The 22,126-nt window shown below is 41.1% G+C and overlaps 1 protein-coding gene across 2 annotated transcripts in view; it reads left to right on the forward strand.

The window, feature by feature from the left end:
* The window catches only part of FER (FER tyrosine kinase), a 192,104-nt gene that overhangs the window by 65,384 nt on the left and 104,594 nt on the right, over positions 1-22,126 (forward strand). For both annotated transcript variants that reach the window (XM_084305460.1, XM_084305461.1), the window contains exon 11: positions 15,982-16,074. In XM_084305460.1, the coding sequence (XP_084161586.1) occupies positions 15,982-16,074 (93 nt within the window). The remainder of the gene's footprint in view (positions 1-15,981; positions 16,075-22,126) is intronic.

A 22,126-nucleotide genomic window follows, 5' to 3' on the forward strand; every position in this document is an offset into this window, starting at 1 on the left:
TGACACTATGTTAGTTTGCTTCTTCCTTCATTTGAAAAAAATACTGGCTATTTGTGCATTATATGCATCTGTTTTGAACAAATTACTAGTAGTTACGCCAGTATGTATTATTTATGGACAAAAAAGCTTAATTTTAAATTGGTGTCCTACAAGCATTTCTCGTTTAAGCCTACCTCAGATGCTCTGCAGAAGTTGTCTGTTGCAGCTGTCATGAAGTTTTTGCATCATTTTATCTCTCAATATGCAGGTTGATTTTATTAATGAAGCGGTGCAGGGATCTGTGAAAAACAAAAACAAACATCAAATTCTAGCTGTGCTAGCTGTCAGATAGAAATACCTGATGAAATTCTAATCTGGGCATGCTACAAAATCTTCCTGTTTGTGAAAGTGTCAGTTTTTTTCTTTTATTCAGCTAATGTGAATGGTGATGCTGAGCCTGTTGTGTCCTGTCTCTCTGGAGTTGTTCAGGGCTAGTTCCATGAAGCTCCATCTTACTGTAATAAAGTGGATGTATTCTCTCACAATGCGACGGTCAAAACAGAACAGAATTGCCGGTTCATATTTAATAACACTAGTTATTGGGGGAAGAAAAATGTTTTAAAATCCTGTCAGACCACATAATTTGTATAATGCTATTTCAAGTCTCTTGGCACAGCGTTTGCCAGGATGGCTTTTTTAGAGTCAGTCATGCCAGCCATGAGGGAGATGTTCATTGGTAGGTGCCAGTTTTTGGGTGGTGGTGTGGAGAGTGCAGAATCCAATAAATGTTTCCTTAAACCAGTCAGTATGTTAATAAACTTGCCAACATTGCAACTCTCATGAGCTCACACAGTGGGTGACGGGAGACTGGATTCTTCGTGGGCCTCCAGGAACCTCCTCTGAGTCCAGGGGAAAACCTGGGTCCTCCTGCCAGTGCTCCCCACCGGCCCCTGATGGAGTCCTGTCTTCTGTGGGTTGGCTGAAGTTGGGTCACAAGTCCCTGCTTAGGGTCTGGGGGTCATGCAGTGATTGAGCGTTGGGTTCCTGCTGTCCTGTGAACCCTGTAAGGACATGCAGTTATCTGTGAATTACAGGGTCTTGGTCTCTGTTCCTTAGGTGTTGACTTCTGGCTGCTAACAGCTGTTGGTACTTCAGGCTATAGCTGCTTGGATGCCTCTAGTCCTTTTCCAGAGACCAGACTTCCCTGGGTTTAAATGCCTAAAATCTGAGTTTGACCACTAGATTTGTCAGACACATTTCTTTAGCAGACATTACAGTGTGTATTTGAGACTATAAACCGACCAAATTCAAACTGGCTCTTTGAATATAAAATAATGAGTTGTGCAAAGACCAAGTCTGCCTTGGTGGCTGACCAGGGCACCTCTTTGCCTGCACCTGGCTGACCAAGGCACCAGAGACCTCTTGTTCACCTAGCTTGTTTTCACTGATGACAGCATCCAGATAGTTGCTTCAGTTGTCAGTCTGTCTCTTCACTTTTAGATAGGAAATGCAAAACTCTAAAAATATACAGCCCTTCATAGAAAATCTCATTTTGGAGGGAACCTTTGAGTTGAGGACAGGTGAAACTTTGTTTTTAATTTCTCAAACTTTCTTTTCATTGACCCCTTACTTTTTCTCACTCTTCCCTGTATGTTTGTGGAACATCTTACGAGTAGCTTCCATGGCAGCAATAATTACTTGTTGGTGGCTGTATGCTGTAATTTTTCTCTTTGCCTTCTAATTCCCACCCTCCAAATTACCAGATTCTCTGCATGAGATCGCATGCTGTCAGGATATTGATGCTGTTGTCATCAGACAGACCGAAGGAGCTTTGCCTGTGCGTGTTAGGAAAAAAGGATTGAAACAGTTAATGTTGTGCCTTGTTGAAGTGTGGCTTGGCTTCCTATCTTAATTTTTGGAGGTTTAACACAACCATAACTTTTTTTTTTACTTTTTTTTTTTTTTACTGTTTGTGAAAAAAGGAGAGCTGCTTTTGTTTCTCAGTCTGCAGGATATGTGTGTATGCATAGATTTTTGACAAGCCTACTACTGTTATTTTAAGCCTGTGGTTAGTGAAGATCATTTCAAGCTCCAGGTGGCATTTTTTGGCATGTACACTGCTCTTCAGGGATTTGACAATGTGCCTATGACAGCTGTGAATGATCTGCACCATTTCCTTACTTCAGCTACTACCCGTGGCAGAGACTGCTAGGAATTATAGTTCAACATTCCTGGTCCTCAAATGGAAATGCCAGGAAGTTGTGCTTGTACCTGCTTAATCTGCTGAGTTCATTGTTTGGGGCACTGTGTGTGTGGTTTGGTCCTTCAGCCACCTACATTGTACAATTGTTTGTGCTAAATAGAGCCTGGAGTTTCTGTGGCTTCATATTATTAGCTCATATAGCTGTCTTTCACCATTTTTTTTGTCTAATTTTGATGGCTGTCTTGAACATACATCAGCAGGAGATGATTTTATCTGTGTTCATTACTTCAGTGTTTGTAATTAAGTTCTATTAGTCCTTAAGTAAATTTGTTAGTTTGAGTTGTATGGCAACTGTTTTTAAAAGTTTAGCTATCTACTGGCCAACTAAAATTTTAGAATTCAATTGAGGAAGTGCTAATTGTGGAATATTGTGATTTGCCGATAAGAGTCAAAACCACAGTCTGTCTGTCTGCTTTTTGTGGGAAATTTAGTGTATGAAAACTTTTCTACACTGATGTCCATCTCTGGCAGAGCAAAATTGATCAGCTGATGTTTTATCAGAATTTAGTAAAATAGAATAATTTCAGACCCTTCAGATTATCAAGTCCAATCAACACCTAACAGTAGCACATCCACCACTAAGACAGGTTCCTAAGCACAACATGCACACATCTGAGGATGCCTCTGAGGATGGTGACTGCACTACCACCCTCGGCGACCTGTTCCAATGCCTAACCACCCTCTTCATGAAGAAATTCTTCCTGATATCTAATCTAAACCTACCCTAGTGCAACTTGAGTCCATTTCCGCATGTCCCATCACTTGTCACTTGAGAAAAGAGACCAACACATCCTACTTGCTGCAACCTCCTTTCAGGCAGCTGTAGAGAGCAACGGGGTCACCTCCGCTCAGCCTCCTCTTCTCCAGACTAAGCAACCCCGGTTCCCTCAGCTGTTCCTCATGCATCTTGTTCTCTAGTCCCTTCACCAGCTTTGTAGGTCTCCTCTACACGCCCTCCAGCACCTCGACGTGCTTCTTGTAGTGAGGGGCCCAAAACTGAACACAGCACTCGAGGTGCAGTCTCAGCAGCGCTGTGTACAGGGGACTAAACCCTTCCTTAGTCCCACTGGCCACACGATTTGTGATGTAGGCCAGGATGCCATTGGCCTTCTTGGCCACCTGGACACACAGCTGGCTCGTGTTCAGCTGGCTGTCGGCCAGCACCCCCAGGTCCTTTTCTGCTGGGCAGCTTTCCAGACGCTCTTGCCCGAGCCTGTTCTGCTGTGTGGGTTTTGTTATGCCCCACATGTGGCACCTGGCCTTTGGCCATGCTCAGCCCATTGGTCCAGCCTATCCAGACCCCTGCCCAACTTGGTGTCATTATCAAGCTTACTGATAGTGCACTTGACGGTCTCATCAAGATTGTTGATCAAAATGTTGAAATTAGCCCTGTTACGAGTCCTGGGGAATACCACTTATAACTGGGGGCCGACTGGCTTTACCTCCATTCACAGTGACCCTTTGGGTCTGGCCATCCAGCCCATCTACCCAGAGGGCAGTACATCTGTCCAAGCCATGAGCATCTGGTTTCTCCAGGAGAAGCTTGTGGGAAACAGTGTCAAATGACATGCTAAAGTCCAAGTAAGCAACATCCACAGCCTTTCCTCCATCCATTAAGTGTCACAGAAGGAGATCAGGTTAGTCAGGCAGGGCCTGCCTTTCATAAACCCAAGCTGACTCGGTCTGACCACCTGCTTATCGTGTATGTGCCATGCTTATTTTGGAAAACTGTGACTTGGAAAAGTTTCCAGGTATTAGTAATGCAGTGTAACATCTGTGTGTATTTAAAAGAAATCTGTTTCTTCCATTATCTTATCAGGAATTTTCTTAATAGCTTAGCTTTTGGGTTTTGCTGCTTAAATTGAAAGGGAGATTGCAAGATCTCTCAGTGTGGGTGTGTTCATACATGTATGTATATAATCAAATTTAAAGCATATTTCACGTTGAAGACTTCATCACCTCAAGTGACAGCTCCAGTGCTGAGCTTGATTAGGACTCTAGTGCAGTAACATTAGTGTCACCCCCTCTGTCTGTTCTCCTGTAGAGTTTCGGTCACACGTCTGAATCTGTCAGCTGGATGTATATGGTAACAAAGTGCAAAATAAAATTAGCCTCTTTGCATCAGAGAAACTCCTAAGGAACTGCTGGTCAACTTCAAATGGTTTGTGGATGCAGATGTACTTTTAGCTGTTAAAGCATGTGCTCTTCATAGCAGTCTGACAAACTGTAATGTTTAGAGGATGGAAACATAAAACGTCCACACTGTTGGCTTGCTTTGCATGTTTAAGTTCTCTTAACATTTTTTCTCTAATATACCTTGAGCTTTATGCTATTTTAAAATTTGTTTATATTCTTGAAACTTCAACTCACATTCATGAAGTCTCACCGTAGAAAGGAGGGTGTGTATGTACAGGCCAAACCATAAACTCTGGTTTCTAGGCTAAAAATTATGTTTGGCTTAGAAAGATGAGAATGTTTGGAAACAGGGAGAGTATTTGAAAAAGTGTAATACCTTCCAACTGCATTTGTATGCTTGTACACTTCTACGTCACATACATTCTTGACTGTGGTTCAGATGTTTTTGGTCACTCCTTGCCTGGAACAACAGGAGTAGTTCATTCACTGCTCTTTGGCTGCTGATTCTTGGATTTCTCGAGCAGCAGCACAGCCAGAGCGCTGAGCAAGATGTTGTCCTGGCAGGTGGTGACTGTGACCAGCAGCTAGTTCATCAGCTTAGTAGTTTTGGGTGGTGAGCTGCAAGGGTATGTGAAAAGATAAACGTTTTTCTTTCAGGGCAGGGGAACAGGGAATGGGGGCTGTGGTCAGTCCCTGACACTTCGTCTCCGCCGCTCCCTCACAGTCCCTCCCTGCCCCTGCTCCCCGTGGGGTCCCTCCCAGGGATGCCGTCCTTCCCGAACTGAGCCTGGGGTGCTGCCCACAGGCAGCAGCTCTTCAAGCACTGCTCCCACACGGCTCTGTCCCACAGGGTCCGTCCATCCATTCCCCAGGAGCAAACTGCTCCAGCACGCATCCCCCATGGGTGGGCGGCAGCTCCCCCCAGACCCCCTGCTCCTGCGTGGGCTCCTCTCCACGGGCTGCAGCTCCGGCCCGGGGCCTGCTCCTGCGGGGGCTCTGCTGCTGCCTGCCTGCAGCACCTCCTGCCCTCCCTCCTGCACCTGCCTTGGGGTCTGCAGGGATGTTTTACTCCTTGCTCTCCCAGCTGCTTTTTCACAGCATTTTTTTTCCCACCCTTCAATCTGCTCTCCCAGAGGCCCACCCAGCATCGTTCCTTTGCTCAGCTCTGGCCAGCAGCAGGTCCCTTTTGGAGCAGCTGGAGCTGGCTCTGCTCTGACTTGGGGCATCTGCTGGGCTCTGCTCACAGAGGCCACCCCTGCAGCCCCCATGCTACCAAACCCTTGCCATGTAAACCCAATACAATGAAGTAATGGAATTAGTTTTTCAAAAATATGCATCTCTTCTAGATTTGGCTTTAAGAATTCATAAATCTTGGTTTGTTAAATTGTTGTTATCATAGAATCATAGAATAGTTTGGGTTGGAAGGGACCTTAAAGACTTTAAAATCATTTTTAGATTAAAACCATTTTCCCATGTCCTATCACTACACTCCCTAACAGAGTCCCTCCCCATCTCTCCTGTAGGTGCACTTTAAGTACTGGAAGGCCACTAAGAGATCTCCCTGGAGCCTTCTCTTCTCCAGGGTGAACAACCCCAACGCCCTCAGCCTGTCTTTATAGGAGAGCTCCTGGATTGTCTTTGTGACTTTCCTCTTGACTCGTTCCAATAATTGCATGCCCTTCTTGTTCTGGGGACTCCAGAGCTGAATGCTGAGCTCCAGGCGGAGATTTACTATAATCAGTTCTTTATTTTGCAGCATTATGCAGTCAAGGGATGGAGATGTATTAGGAATTGGTGGTATAGATATATTTTATTAAGCAAAACAGGAATTGCTTAGTGAACTTTGTGTGCCTCTTTACCTGCCTTGCAAAAGCTTTTGTGTGGCTACTTTTTGTTTTCCGCAAAGATAGCTGCTGGACATGATTGCAGTACCTCAGCTTGGGAAAGGTGCATTAACACATCATAATCCCTAGAGCACAGTTGACATTCTTGACGATAATTAAGTGAAATCAAAATCATTTTTTTTAATAAAAAAGCTGTTTTGTATATAATAATTAAAATGTGCCATGTCTCTAAAAATGTTATTGCTAGCCACCATGAAGAGGTACTCCGTTTCTGTAAAGACCTCTAATACGTATTTGTGTGTTTGGAAGATTTACTAATCATTTCGAAGATGAAGGTGACATTTTGCTGACATTTCGTACATAGCTTGAAAAATTGGTCCTTTGATACTCTAATTAAAACAGAAAATATAGTGCAGACTATATAATTTAACTCTACATTCTGTTTTGTTAGTCATTCAAAACGGAATCAGAGTATCAAATCAGAGTATTCATATTCCTTTTTTACAGCTTAATTTTTTAGGCAGATTGTTTGCTGAAACCTGAGACTTTAAGTAAAATCAGCTGAAGGTTTCAGGTTTTCATTTCCAAATAGTTTGCCTGTCTCCTGTTTAATCTCCTTTTCATTGCTGTTTCTCTGGACCAAAAACAAACAAACAAAACAAAAACCAAACCTCCCCAACTTTCTAGACTGTTGCACTTTTAAGATTCTGGTAACTGTGACGCACTTGCATTGCACGAGCGTTATGATTAATACTTTAATATTTGCATAAATGTCTACTCTTCCCACTTTTTCCCCATTTTATCCTGCTTTCACTGGAGTCTCTAAATGTACATGCATTTAAGTAACCACAAATGCAGAAAAGCTTATTTGGAATTAATGCATGTATTTTTTTGAGAGTAAGCTGAGAAAATTCCTTGACTTGTTACGAGTTACATGAATTATTGATACATCTTTTTTAATAGTAGCATTATATTGTCTAATTCCACTCCTGCAGACCAGACTGTAGCGACAGTGCTTTGTTTCACATATACCAGTAATGAACTCTGAGTTGCCATTCAAAACAAGGCCTAAGCGTGCCTGAAAATATCAGGACACCATCTACTTAGTGATTAACCCCCCCAGATATGCTGGAAATTACCAGCAAAGGAACTGAAAATAACATAGCCTTTGTGTAAACTGATGTGCATCTGCTTCCTGAATATTGCAGAACTGCAGAATAATTGAAATTTGAGGGGAACTCAGGGGTGCTGTCCAGTCAGTGCCTTGATGAAAGTAGGGTGAGATTTGACGTTGTATCACACTGCAGAGGGTCTTGTTGCATTTGAGTTTTAAGCAGTTCCAACAATGTAAATCTCTCTGGGAATTGTCCACATTTAATCACCTGCCTCATTGTGATCTTTTTTTTCCAGACTGTGACTGGAATTGTTGCTGATTGTTGCAGGTTGTCCTTTTGCTGTGTACCTAGAAAAGTCTGCCTCTATGTGACCACTTATATTTTCAGATCCTTTAGTTATAGAATTCATGTAGGGTGTGGAAAAGCTTCTCTAGAATTAGTGAATAAATAGATGGAGCTTTTCAGACTTGAAAAAGCTGACTGACGGGGAATGTGATGAAGATGTGATACACATGGAATAAATGGAGAAAGCACATATGGAATAATGGTTGTTCACTGTCTATTCTGAAGCAGCGAATAGGGCCACCAAATGAACACAGCAGGCAAAAGTATCAAAACCAGCAAGGAAACGTGTTCTTCAAAAATATGTAATTAAGTTGTGCTACTGTTTGTCACAGCAGGGAATAGTAATATTTTATAAAGATTCAGAAAGCAGCTTGAAAAAAATTATGGAAGGAAAATCCTTCCATAACTCTTACATGAAAAAACTTTGATTTTGATGCAGGCTGATTTTGCAGTACAAGTTTTCAGAAGATGCAGAAACGCTTTGAGGAATTATCACAGTCCTTTTCTTATAGGCCGTCAGGACATTAGCGTGGCAGGAGATGTATCTTTGGTCTGAGAATATAAAGCTCTGCTTAAATTTCACTTGGGTAAGCCTGTGCTTTTTAAACCCTGTGATTCAGAAGGTGGAACATTAATTTACATCTAGTGCAGGGTTTTACAATATGTGTACATCAATTATGCATCATTTCTGCTGCTTTGGAAGGTGTTACTTGTATTTAAAACAGAAAATATTAGCTTATCCAGAAATGATTTTTGAACATAATTGGTTTCACTGTGTACTTGAGATATTTTTAATTAGCTTTGAATGTTCTTATTTTTAATGACTTCATGTTACACCTTCATGGCTCTGCACAGTGCTGCCCTAAATTCTAGATACCTACAATAGCAAGGTAAAAAAAATGCAAATTATTATTCCTGGGAAGGCGCTCCAAAGATAGATGATCTGCTCAACTCAAACAATCAGTTCATATTCAGTCAGCAGCTGGCTCTGTGTGTGGATGACATGCCAATAGTTTAAAATACCCGTTTTTGTTTGCTAAACATAGCATGATTCCTCTTCCGTTTTTGTACATTTGGTCTTTCTTAGATTCCCAGTTCTGTCATGGATGGGGGAGGGAGGGAGAGGGAGATGAGGTGGGGTGAAGCCTTTTGAGGTGAGAGATTGGTCTGATGTCTGAAATCCAATCACAGGACAGGCTTCAGGGACTTCAGGTGTGTTCTACTGTATGTTCAGGTGTTTGTTCATTTTTGCCAGTCCTTTAACGGTATTGCAAATTAGTATGTGCCAATACCTATAAAGAAGGCATTCAAGATAAAGATTTTGTGGTTAGTATATCCAGTCATGAGTAGGCAGGCCAGAGTTACTGTCATATTCTAAGTTTATTGCATGTTTTTGAGGCCTCCTAAATAACTTTTTTTTTCTCCACTGCTGAAGTGACTAATGCAGAGGATCATTTTCAGAAAATGACTCTGTCTGAAGATTCTTTGAAGAACTCTTGCTTATAAATCACGAAACTCCATTCTCATGCCAGCCATCTATAGCCTTCTCAGAGCAAAAATCTTCATCATTCTCCACATTATCTAAATTTCAAGCCTTAAAATGAATGTTGTTCTGTCACTGTTTTCATCAGGGAAATCATATTTTCAAACCAGAAATGAAGCTAGCATTCACTTCACTCAAAGGGGAGCATCTTAATTGCTCTGGCAGATACTGTCTAGTGTGTTGCTTTTATCTGTAAGTTCATTGAACATACCATTTGCAATAACTACCAGGAATTCCTCCATTCCATTTTTTTTTTTTTATATCTTCGAGCTGTTGCACTTTACTGAAATATTTTTTATCAGAATCTCTGAGGATCAGTTCTGTAGCCAAACCTCAGAACCAGGATTATCATGCTCATCTTTTAGATATCAATGATTGTGTTCTTCCAGTTGTAATCTCCTTTTCTTCTGGGAGTGTCTTTTCTTTTAGTTGTAGAGTCCGTATTGTATTTCTTTTAAATTTTCCTCTGAAGGTTCTCTACTTTCATTTGTAAGTCTACATTCAACTTTGGTATTCATGCTGATGGTTCATATCTGACACATTAGGCAGGTCTTTCTTTGAATTAAAATATTGTCTTACTTGTATCACCAATATGTGTGTGTCTGGCAAAACTTTTTAGCAATATTCAATATATGCTGCATTGTAAGTTGTCCCTCTTATTGCTAATCTTCTGCCTTTTGATCAGTAGAGATAATAGTATTTGTCTGTCCCTCAGAAGCTTTAATACTGTTTTGTCTTCATCTTATATTTCTTTAGAGCTTCTTACTTCCTTGCTTTTCAAAAAAGAGTATATATTATTTTTCTTTTATAATAACTTCTGTGATGCAGCCATTTCTCTGGATTCATACAGCTAAAAAGCTCTTTTGGGCTTTAACGTTACGCAGTTCAATTTAAGCAAAATCTTTTGCCCTGTTCCTTTGTCTTGCTCATAGTGATTCAAAGTACTGCTGTGCATATGATTCTTATGGCCTTGTTGTTTGGATTGTGTCACACTTCTGCTAATATTCTCTTATTTTTCTGTGCTCTAAGATAGGTGGTGCTTTTGCCCAGTGAAAGAACTTCATGCTTTCCAAACAGGAGATTTTTGCTCATAGGATGGTTGGACAGTTGTAGTGCATGGCCACAGAAGGTCTAGTGGAAAAACAATGAAAATGAACAGGAATTCATGTTGCACATAGTCTTCTAAAGTGAACAAGCAACACACAGAAGCACATTTTTCTGCTTTTCACACATAAAAATGCACTTGAGGAAATCCTCAAGCAAAACAGAGAATGCTTTACTTGGGTTTTTCAGCTGCTCTGAATCCTGTGCTTCTATGAGGGTTCCTCATTTTTTCTGTCCGTGCCTTGTCAGAAAAGAAAAATAGGAAGTAAGAGTGCCAAAGTGGTTGTCTTCTACTGTGATGTCTCTGTAAAAGAGCCGAGGTAATACTTCAGACCATTAGAAATGAAAAAGATAACTGCAGTGACAAGGCTGGCTGAGCTATATGCAATTGGGAATAGGGTTTTGGCATTCCTTATTTTGTGGCAGTAGAGTTACAACACTGCTGCTTCCAAAACTGATTGCTTTTAAAATAGGACAGAGCACTCTGATCGGATGGTTACAAGTAGTTGCTGTCAATAGTATGCTCAATAAATGAGTAATTTATCTTAGTAAATCCTTTCTCTGCCATTCGGAAATAAAAAGTAGTAATGTCTTGCATTATTCGCCAAAGAAGATGATGACAAGAAGTTACATACTACTTATATTCCATATAGTTCACCAGACTTGTATCATTCTAGGGTAAGTAGAAGGAGTTTCAATGTGTACCTGTCTGGTGAGTACAAGATTTATGACATGCTCCAAGTGACAGTCCCAAGTCTGGTAGTGACTTACACTGATTCATTCTGGAGGGTTATTAGAAATGTGGCTATTCCAAAAAGGGAGATGCATTTTTCATAATTCCTTTCGCGATATGCTCTTGGGGCACAGGTACATTTCAACACAGCCAAAGAAATATGTTAAAAATGCTCTGTAATGACAGTATTTATTTTCATACTTACCTGACTTTTTCATGGTAAACTATAATTTATTCTGCAGTAATTCAGGCTTTGCATAAAATATTATGGCCCAGGGATTAGTTTTCTATTTAATGGAATTGGTCTGGTGCAAAAATAAAGGCAGTGACAAATCATGCTACCATTTTCCTATTATCTCAGAGAGTAATTCATTCAAGCTAAAATGAAACTGAATCAGTTAATACATTGTATTAGCTGTACTGTGTATACTAGCAAGTGTAATATACTCCATATTGCTTTTTACAGCACTTCTGGTGCCAAATTCCTAATTTCTTCCCACTGTCCTTCTCATGTCTGTTTGTCAAATAGCAGTAATGTGTACTGTAACTGTATCTGAAGCATATGTGCCATCATGGTTGTTCCGGTTGGTTGGATGTCTGGTGTTCATTGGAGTGCGCACTGTGTGGAAATAAAACAAACTTTTCTTTCTGGGGACACAGAGAGTCCCTGCTCTCTGTTGGCTTTCCTCAGAAATTTTAGATAACCTAATGTCCTGAAATAATCCTTTCATTTGCAAAATCCTTTACTAAATTCTGAGAGCCTTGGCCAAGAGATTCAAAATTTATTGTGGATAGGGTGAAGATAACCAAGGGAAGATCAACTTTGGTGCGAGTTAACTTTTTGTTTGGAAAGCAGAGTTTAACACCCCGTCTCAACCAGTAAGGCAGTATACATTTAAAAAAAAAAAAAAAAAAAAAAGTTAAGGGGTTGGTTTGGCAGCACTGGTGAATATACTGTTCTCAGTGAAAACTGATTTCCTGCAAGATCTAATGGGCCCTTCTACACTGCTCTGCAGCTGGGCAATGACAGAGAGAGAGAGCTGTTGCTGTTCTACAGTTCTATTCAGGTTGCCTTAAAAATACTTAAAAGGATTAAATAAACTCAGTAGAGGATATAGTTGTGTTTGCCATGTGTTTGATAATGTCTGCTATGCTAACAAATTAAATCTTCATTCCTTTAAGATACAGAATAGTTTTAGTATTTCAGAGGGAATGTGCTATGGAAGTATTAAAAACTGTTTATAATACTGCAGTGTGAACAGAGGCAGATTTTATGCCTTCAATCCGTGTTTTTAGTGCTCATGCTGTTTGATGTGACTGTTATGCTCTGTGTATCTTTTGGGTGATGCTTATCGAAGTCCTCTAGTGGGGCCCAGTCCATGAGTCATGGGTACTTTGAATCAGATAAAAATATATATATATATATATTAAAAACCCTTTTTGGTAAGGAGAAAGTATGGAATATAGACCCTTACTTGTAGTTTGATGTCAATAGATGCTGTGTGTGTAAAACAGAATGAAAACTTAGGAGTTTGTTTAGGGGCAATGTAATGGAATTCATCCATATTTGGTAACTTACATTTTTCTGTCATCAGGAGTTAGAGAGATAATTACAATTCAATCTGATGGCTCACTTCTGAAGAGATGTGTGAAACGAGTTGATCGTTCCATACCTGGCAGGCACGCAAATAAAATTAGACCCTGTGTCCCCCTGTTGTTAATAAGATTTTTCTTTATGTAGCCAATTTAATTCCTGTATTTATACAGTTTGTATTAATTTATTTTATCCAGACCTGTATCCTGTAAACTAAATTGCACTTGGTAGTCATTGTCAAACATTTTTTTATACAGACTTAACAGATTCTGTTGCTTATTCAGAACTCCTGGAATAAAATGAAACTGTTTATTACATGAACAGATTTTCAGTCTCTTCAGTCAAGGGTGTATGTTCAAAACTTTGAACCCATCTTTCTTTGTAATATTACCAAACAGATGTAGTCTGTCCCCACTGTCAGTTTCTCATAGTTTAGTTAATGTATAGCTAATTAGAATGAGGCTGCTGATGTGTGGTCTCTGTGCTTAAAGTTTACTGAATCTGCATATGTTCATTAAAGAATCTTGACTGTTTCTGAGGATGAAATTATAAGAAATAAACCTAATTTGTCAATGTAAAAATTCTTTTGAAAGATTCTGTGATATTTAGAGCTGATGATAAAACAGATGGAGAAATGTACAATGTTCAGAATAATCATGTTACTTTGGGGTATTTGCGTTGACTAAAACTGAATTGGAGATGGTTGCAGGCTGAGTCAGTCTCCTAATTGTAGTGAGTAACTCTGTTCTAGCACAATTCAAAGACAGTGGGTTGTAGACACTGGTGGCTGTACCTATGGTTCGCATCAGTGCCAGAAAACAAATGGATCCCGTAACTTGCACTGAAATTAGTGTGCTAATCATAGAACCAGAGGATGTCTTGGGTTGGTTTGGATCTTGAAAATCGCCTAGTTTCAATCCCCCTGCCATAGGCAGGATGCCACCCACTCAATCAGGTTGCCCAGGACCTTGGCCAGCCTGGCCTTGAACACCTCTATGGATGGGGCACCCACAGCTTCTCTGGGCAGTTTCAGTGCCTCACCACCCTCTGCAAAATTTCCGTCTAATGTCTCATCTAAATCTACTCTCTTTTAGTCTAAAGCCATTACCCCTTGTCCAGTCAGCGTCTGAGCAAAAAGTTGCTCACTGTCTTTTTTATGTATTGAAAAGCTGCAATGAGTTTCCTCCTGAGCCTTCACTTCCTCAGGCTGAACACCCCAGCTCTCTCAGCCTTTCTTCATAGGCGAGATGCTCCAGCACTCTGACCATCCTCATTGCCCTCCTCGGGACCTGCAGGTCCACAACACTCTTGTGCTGGGACGCAGCACTCCAGGCGGGGCCTCACGAGGGCAGAGCCGAGGGGGACAGTCCCCTCCCTGCACCTGCTGCCCACCCCTCTGGTGATGAAGCCCAGGACACAGTTGGCCTGCTGGGCTGCAAGCACACACTGCTGGCTCTTGTAGAGCCTTTCATCCACCAGAACCCCCAAGTCCTTCTCTGCAGGGCTGCTCTCAGTGAGTTCTTCTTGGTCTGTACTTGTGTGTGAGGCTGTCCAGACCCAGCTGCAGCACCCTGCACTTTGACTTTTGAATCTCATTCAGTTCACATGGGCCAGCTTCTCCATCCTTTCCAGGTCCCTCTGGATGGCATCCCTTCCTTCTCCTGTATCAACTGCACCGCTCGGCGTGGTGTCATCTGCAAACTTGCTGAGGGTGCACTTGATCCCACTGTCTGTGTCACTGATAAAGATAATAACATCACTGGTCCCAAGACAGACCTCTGAGGGTCACCACTCATCACTGGCCTCCACCTGGATGCAGAGCCATTGCCCGCTGTCCCTTGCTTCCAGCAGGCCGTACGACTTTCCCAGCAGACATCCGGGCATCTGAAGTCCCCCATCAGGATGAGAGCGTTTCAGCACGACGCTTCCTGTAGCTGAAGCAAGAAGGCCTCGTCCACAGGCTCCCCTTGATCAGGCAGCCTGTAGCAGACTCTAAGGTTTCCTTTATTGGTCTGGTCCTTAACTTTTATCCACAAGCTTAGAATCTGTCCGTGACTGTTTCTCAGAGGCACCTCTTTGCAATCAATCAATCTCCTGACACAGAGGGCAACACCCCCAACCCTCCTTCCAGGCCCATCTCTTCTGAATGTCTTGCAGTCCTCTATTCCAGTGTTCCAGCTGTGTGATCTGTCCCACCACGTTTCTGTGACAGCACTCAGGTCATAGTTTCCTAATTGCACCACTCCTCCTGCTTGTTTACCATGCTGCATGCATTGATGTACAGGCTCTTCAGCTAGGCTATTGGTCACATCACCTTTTCAGTGGAGTCCTTTCTAATCGCTTTGGCACAGTTCACAAGTATCTTCCTGTTGTTTCCTAAAGTGACAGTGGTCCCAGGTTCACTTCCAAGGTACAACCCCTTCATCCATTGCACCTAGTTTAAAGCCCTGTTAACAATCCCAGCCAGCTTGCTGCCCAGAACACTCCTGCCCCACTTGGTCAGGTGCTCCCCATCTTGCCTCACCATGCTGGACTCCCAAAAGTGCATCTGAGGTCACAGACCCCAACCCCCTGAGTGTGGCAGCCAGTTCTTGACTTTGTTCACCTCCTTCTTCTTGGGAAATGGTCATCAACAGGGAGGACAGACAAGAACCCCGCTTACCTTCCCATTGCCAGGACTTCAGGCAGGCTATTTCTCAGTCCATGTCAGTGCCAATGATACCATTTATCAATCTCCCACTCAGATTCCTGGATGTTATGTTGCCTGGTGAGTTCCTCTTGTAACAGAGCCACCTGCTCAAAAAGTTCATCCAGCCAGGCACACTTGCACCCGTGGCACCCACCTCTGCCTTTGGGACCTATGTGTTAGAGAACAACACATTAATAAAATAAACAAACAAACAAAAAAACCCACACATGCATTAAACAAGGGTAATACAAGTGTTTATTTTTTTTATTTTTTTTATTTTATAGTTTCAAACCAATGCTTTTTCGAGAAAACATTAATTTCAGAAGAACTGAGAATTACGTCCTCTGTTTTAGAGTACAAAAGAATGTCAGTTCTCTTTATAGTTAAAAATAGTGATATTTAAAATTGCACAAAATATTTAAGGAATTTGACTGCTCTTAAACTGGTATATTTTAGTTTAATGCAACTGATGCTGACACAATCTTGCTGGTTAGTATTAATAGAGGCTCAGCCACTCTCTTAAACAAAATCTGTAAGTCTGCATTTCATGTTCTCCAATAATTCAGGTATCAATGCTCAGAGGTAAACTGTTAGTGATTTTCTTGGTTTCACCAAGGATACTGCTTTTTCTCCTAGGACAAGAAAGACAAAGTCTCAAGATTTGACACTATACGTCATTCCATAGCTGGAATTATAAGGTCTCCAAAATCCATGCTGGGCTCATCATCAGTAAGTAGCATCCATAGTTTAATGTTGTACTACATTCTCTTATTTTTCCAACTTAAATAAAAGTTTTTTGTGTTTTTTGTGTTTGTTCTTTTTTCCTGAAACATCACACATTTCCATCTACATAAACAAAAAGTAGATTAAAATAATGTTTTTAAAAACAGTATTCTGATTGATCAGTGGACACAATAATATTAGAGTAATAATATAGAGTGTTAGAATAACTAATTTGTTGCAGCTCAGAAGAAAAACATTTTTTGCAGTGTCCAGACTGGTGCTGTAGTTTGAAGAGTTCTCTTTCCTATGAGTCAGATTCACTAGAAATGCTGTGGAATAGACCCTACCAATACTAATACTCTGTAGTAGATCTATTGTTAAGCATGTTTTAACCATTTTGGCAATAATTATATTCCCCAATGGATACATATTTATATATTTACATATGTTATATATACATAAATACGTATTTATATATTTACTTCTTCAATAGCTTTAGGTACTATTTATGTATTTAGGTATTATAAATCTTGCTTCAATCCCCACTAAAAATGGTCATTTAATATCTCTTATAATTGGCTTCTGTTCGTGTACACCAACGGATGGAGAAATTTTCTGGTTGTCCAGGTATCAAAACGAAAAAAGGTACACAAAGCCAAGTGAGACAAAGAACAGCTGCTTTCGTATTCCTTCTGTTTTGTTTTGTGTGGTTTTTTTTTTTTTTTTTTCCCATGTACAAGCATGCAATATACCTAAAATATGCAAGCTAGTATGACATACTGTTATGAATGGTATAACAGTACTGTTATGCATACCATGCATAACATATAGCAGTATGCCATACTGTTATGCAGCAATGCATAAGAAGTGTCCCTGCTGGCCACACTTCTTTGGATGCAGCCCAGGGTATGGTTGGCTTTCTGGTCTGGAAGCATATGGCTCACGTTGAGCTTCTCATCAGCCAACACCCCCAGGTCCTTCTCCTGAGGCCAGCTCTCAATCCACCCGGCCTGTGTCTGTGCTTGGGATTGTACTGGCCCAGATGCAGGTCCTTGCACTTGGCCTTGTTGAACTTCATGAGGTTTGCACAGGCCCACCCTAAAATAAATATGGTAATGAGATAAAATTAGGGCAGAAGCACTTTTCCTATGAAAAATGTGGAAGTTGCTTCAAAATTTGAAATTCTATAGAAAAACAGCTAATATTAACACATCCCTGGAGAGAAACAAAATCTCAAATTATCATGGTTTTTGGTTTATCAAACTTCTAATTAATGTAGAAATGCAACATTCCTCCATAATAACATTATTTTAGAATGTATGTTGCTGTGACCTCTGTTCTTTGTGTAGGTGAGACAGCCTACAACTTTGTCTGTTTGGATGTGTTCAGATTCTTTTACAATTTAAAGCAAAACAAAACAGCAATTCACTGCTTCAGATGAAAAAAAAATGGAGAGAAAGTTTGAAGAGGATCATCAAGATAACATTTAAGATGAAAGCAGGGAAAGTCAATGTCAAATTTTCACTAGCTTTCATTAAAATATTTTAAATAAAGTACATATATTCTTATTTTTATTCCAAATGAATATAAATTCCTTTGAAGTTGATGTAAACATGGTTATAATTATATCACAGCATCATAGAATAGCTTAGGTTGGAAGGGACCTTAAACATCATCTAGTTCCAACCCTATTACCATGTGGGCAGGGACACCTTCCACTGGACCAGTCTGCTCAAGGCCATCCAACCTGGCCTTTAACACTTCCAGGGATGGGGCATCCACAGCTTCTCTGGGCAACCTGTGCCAGTGCCTCACCACCCTTACACTGAAGAATCTCTTCCTAATGTCTAATCTAAATCTATCCACTTTTAGTTTAAGATCATCTCCCCTTGGACTATCATTATCTTCCCAAGAGTCCTCTTCCATCCTTTTTATAAGACTTTCTCAAAGTTTTGAAATGCTGCAATGAGGCCTCCCCAGAGCCTTCTCTTCTCCAGGCTGAACAACCACAGAGCTCTCGTCCTTTTTTCATAGAAGAGGTGCTCCAGCCCTTTGGTCACCTTCATAGCCCTCTTCTGGAGTCATTCTAACAGCCTCACATCCTTCTTGTGCTGGGGGCCCCAGACCTGGATGGGGCCAGGTGGGGCCTCCCACTACCCACTCTGCAGAGTAAAGGGGGACAATCACCTCCCTCCACCTGCTGGCCACCGCTCTGTTGATAAAGCCTACGATGCAGTTGGCCTACTGAGTTGCAAGTGTGTACTACTGGCTCTTGCCGAGCTTTTCATCCACCAGAACCCCCAAGTCCTTCTCTGCAGGGCTGCTCTCAGTGAGTTCTTCTCCCAGTCTATTCTGACATCTGGGATTGCCCCGACTCAGGTGCAGCACCTTGCACTTGGACTTGTTGAACCTTGTTGGCCCACTTCTCCAGCCTGTCCAGGTCCCTTCAGATGACATCCCTTTCTTCTGCTGAATCTATCACACCGTTCAGCTTGGTGTCATCTGCACACATGCTGAAGGTGCATCTGGTTCCACTGTCTATGTCATTGATGAAGATACTGAACATCACTGGTCCCAAGACAGACCCCTGAGGGACACCGCTCATCACTGGCCTCCAGCTGGATGTAGAGCCATTGACCATTGCCCTCTGGGCGCGACCTTCAAGCCAATTCCTTACCCACTGGATGGTCCACCCTTCAAATCAAAACCTTCCAATTTAGGAATTAGGATGTCATGTGGGACCATGTCAAATCACAGAATCACAGATTGAGCATTGCTCCCAACTTCTTGCTGCTAAATGGCTCAAACAGTAACATGCTGATGGAGAGGAAATCAGAGTGGCACACCGCTTTTTCAGGAAGGCACCAACTAGGATGATAAGGGCTGTGGGAGGTGGGAAGCCTGACCACCAGTGAAGACTGAGGCAAAGAAGTTATTAAGTGCCTCAGCCTTCTCCAAGTCTGTTGTTACCAGTTCTCAATCTTCATTTGTCAGAGGCCATAAGCTCTCTTTGGCGCATTTTTTCTGAGCAATGTACCTGCAGAGTCTCATAGGGGAGAGATTTATTACATGGGGGAATAGAGAACTCCTACACTCTAAGAAACATAACCTTAGAGAGTTTCCAGCTCTGTTCAGATCTGTCCCTAAGGACAGTGTCCCATCGGATCTCATCCACTAGGTCTTTGAACAGCTGGAATTTCACTCTTGTGAAGTTCAGGGTCCTGGCTTTGCTCTTTGCCAGGCCCATATCCCTCGATCACAGACGTGGTCACTGCAACCCTGGCTTCCTCCAGTCTTAACCTCTTCAATGATCTCTTCCCCATTGGTGAGCACCAGGCCCAGTAACTCTTCTCCTCTGGTTAGTTTTTCCACTGCCTGGACAAGGAAGTCGTCCTCATGGGTTCCAGGAGTCTCCTGGATTGCTTACTGCCTGCCACGTGGCTTTCCCAGCAGACATCCAGGTGGTTGTAATCCCCCAGGAGGATGAGAGACTGTGAGCGCGATGCTTCCTGTAGTTGGAGCAAAAAGGCCTCATCCACAGGCTCCCCTTGATCAGATGGCCTCTAGCAGACCCCAGCCACAAGGTGTCCTTTGTTGGTCTGGTACTTCATTTGTATCTTCAGGCTCTCAAACTGCTCTTGACTGTTTCACAGAGACAACTCTTCACAATCTGTCCATTTCTTAACATAGAGGTCAACACCCCCACCCCTCCTTCCCTGCGTGTCTCCTGTAAAGCTTGTTGTCCATTCCAGTGTTCCAGCTGTGTTATTTGTCCCACCACGTTTCTGTGATAGTAATTAGATCACGGTTTTCTAACTGCTCTGTGGCTTCCAACTCCTCCTGCCTGTTTCCCATGCTGCGAGCGTTGGTGCAGATGCACTTCAGCCACATCACCTTTCTAGAGGAGTCCTTCCAAATTTCCATGATATGAATCACAGGTGCTTCCCCTCTGTTTTCCAAAGTACTGGTAGTCAGTGGTTTTTTTGTGTCACTTACAGATACTTCTGCTTCCCCCTCTGAATCTACTTAAAGCCCTGGTAATGAGTCTGGCCAGCTTGCTGCCCAAAACACTCTTGCCCCACTTGGTCAGGTGCGCCCCATCCCCTGTCAGCATGCAGGGTCTCTTGGAAGCACTCCTGAGAGCTGAGAACCTGAAACCCTGAGCGTGGCATCAGCCACACAGCCAGTCACTCACCTGATCCATACACCGCCTCCTCCTTGTCTCCAGTCTCCAACTGGGAGCACTGGGCGGAGCACTGAGGAGAGCACTTCTTGTGTTCCTCATCCCATCAGCATCTTCCCAGGGGACAAAAAGTCCCATTTGACATTTGAGTCTCCTTGTTGTGGCCTCAGTTTCCCTATGTGAAAGCGTGGGTATGGGTGGTATATGGTAGGTAGAAGATGACTAAAGCTTTGGAGTGTATTTTGGAGAAATAAGAGCAGAATTGATCTTATTTCAGATCTATTCTGAATAAGAATTCAGAATAGAATATTCTGAATAAGAATAAGAATAATATTCTGAATAAGAATAGATCTGAAATAAGATCAATTCTGATCTTATTTCTCCAAAATATGCTCCAAGTATATTTTATTTTATATATACTTATTCAGCATAGATCTGAAGCAGATAGTCAAATCTGAGTAACAAGTAGTCTTGAATATCTATTACTTAAATGATTTCAAAATCAGCCTATGTACAAACCAATCTGTTTTCAGCTTTTTGTGTTTTTAGCAATTCATTGTGTGTTAGGAAAAGCTAACCCTAGACATACAGACAAAATTGATGTCACAAATTAATTTTTATCACTTAATGTGTTTAGCTATTCTCCTTTTTCACACTGAAAATTATGTAACGTTACTGGTTGTTAAATGTATACACTGGTATATACAACCTAGTATCTATCATCAAAGTGTACGAACTATTTATTGAAAATGTGTATTATAAAATTAATAATATGTATAAAAAATATGTTTTTAAAATAGAAAAAGGCATGTTAACTCTGTGTTCATAGTGTGTATTTTAAGTGCATTGAAACTTTAGAATTGAAACCATATTTTGGTTAAAATGTGGTGGTATTCTAAAGACCCATAGTTGGTTATGAGAAGTTCATTTTTTGTGTAATTAAAGAGAACTAAGGTGTTTTTTTTCATATCTTCTGAAGTTAGTTGTAGAGAAACCCAGTTCTTCCTCAAGCAGCCAGAAGTTTAACTGTTGTTTATGTGTTGGCACTTAAATAATTTACAGGCTCTGAGAATGAGAAAGTTCTGAGAATAATACAGTAAAAAATATGGTTTTGAAGAGAATACAGCAAGGTTAGGAATTCAGGTGGCTAGGTGGCTTCTGTTGAACAAAATGTAAGCCACTTCTCTCTAACAGCAAGAGACATAAGTTTAATCAGATGAGGAGAGAAAACACAAGAAGAAGGTCAACTGTTTTCTGTACCACTAATGCTGTGTTATGTATGAACAGAATACAGAACATGAATGAATAGTATCATAGCTTCTACCCTTCAGATAAAATGAGTAGGGTTGTTTTGTTTTGTTTTACCACTTAGGTAACTGCACATGTTGTTTGCCTTACTGAAAATATTTTTTATTTTTTCACATCTAATAATGGTGATCCTAGAAAAAACATCACTCAGTACAAAATGAGAGTTGTTTGTGTTTTTTTTGTTTCTTTTTTTTTTGTATAATTAATTTTATCTTATAATTTTCAGGTGTGTGCATTTTTACTGTTGTAGGATTGTTTTAGGATGAAATACTTGAAAATTTTCATTTCCTTGATGGAGTAAGTGCTGGTTTCGTATGATATATTAGCACATGCAAATGAGCTAGATTCAGTATTGGCAGAATATTCTACAGGGAAATGTCTCAAACTATCATGCTAAATGTATTGCTTTACTTTCTATTCTCTCTGTGCCTCTTTTAAAACTGGAGAGAAAAAAATCTTTTGGGAAAATGTTTTTCTTGTATAAAGATGGAAAATAAGCAAGTGCACAAAGGCTAAGCTTAGAATATATGTGAAAGTACAATTTTAAGTAAGCTACTATTTTAATAA

This window comes from Netta rufina (genome assembly GCF_964035555.1).
Source record: "Netta rufina genome assembly, chromosome: Z".
Taxonomy (NCBI): Eukaryota; Metazoa; Chordata; class Aves; order Anseriformes; family Anatidae; genus Netta; species Netta rufina.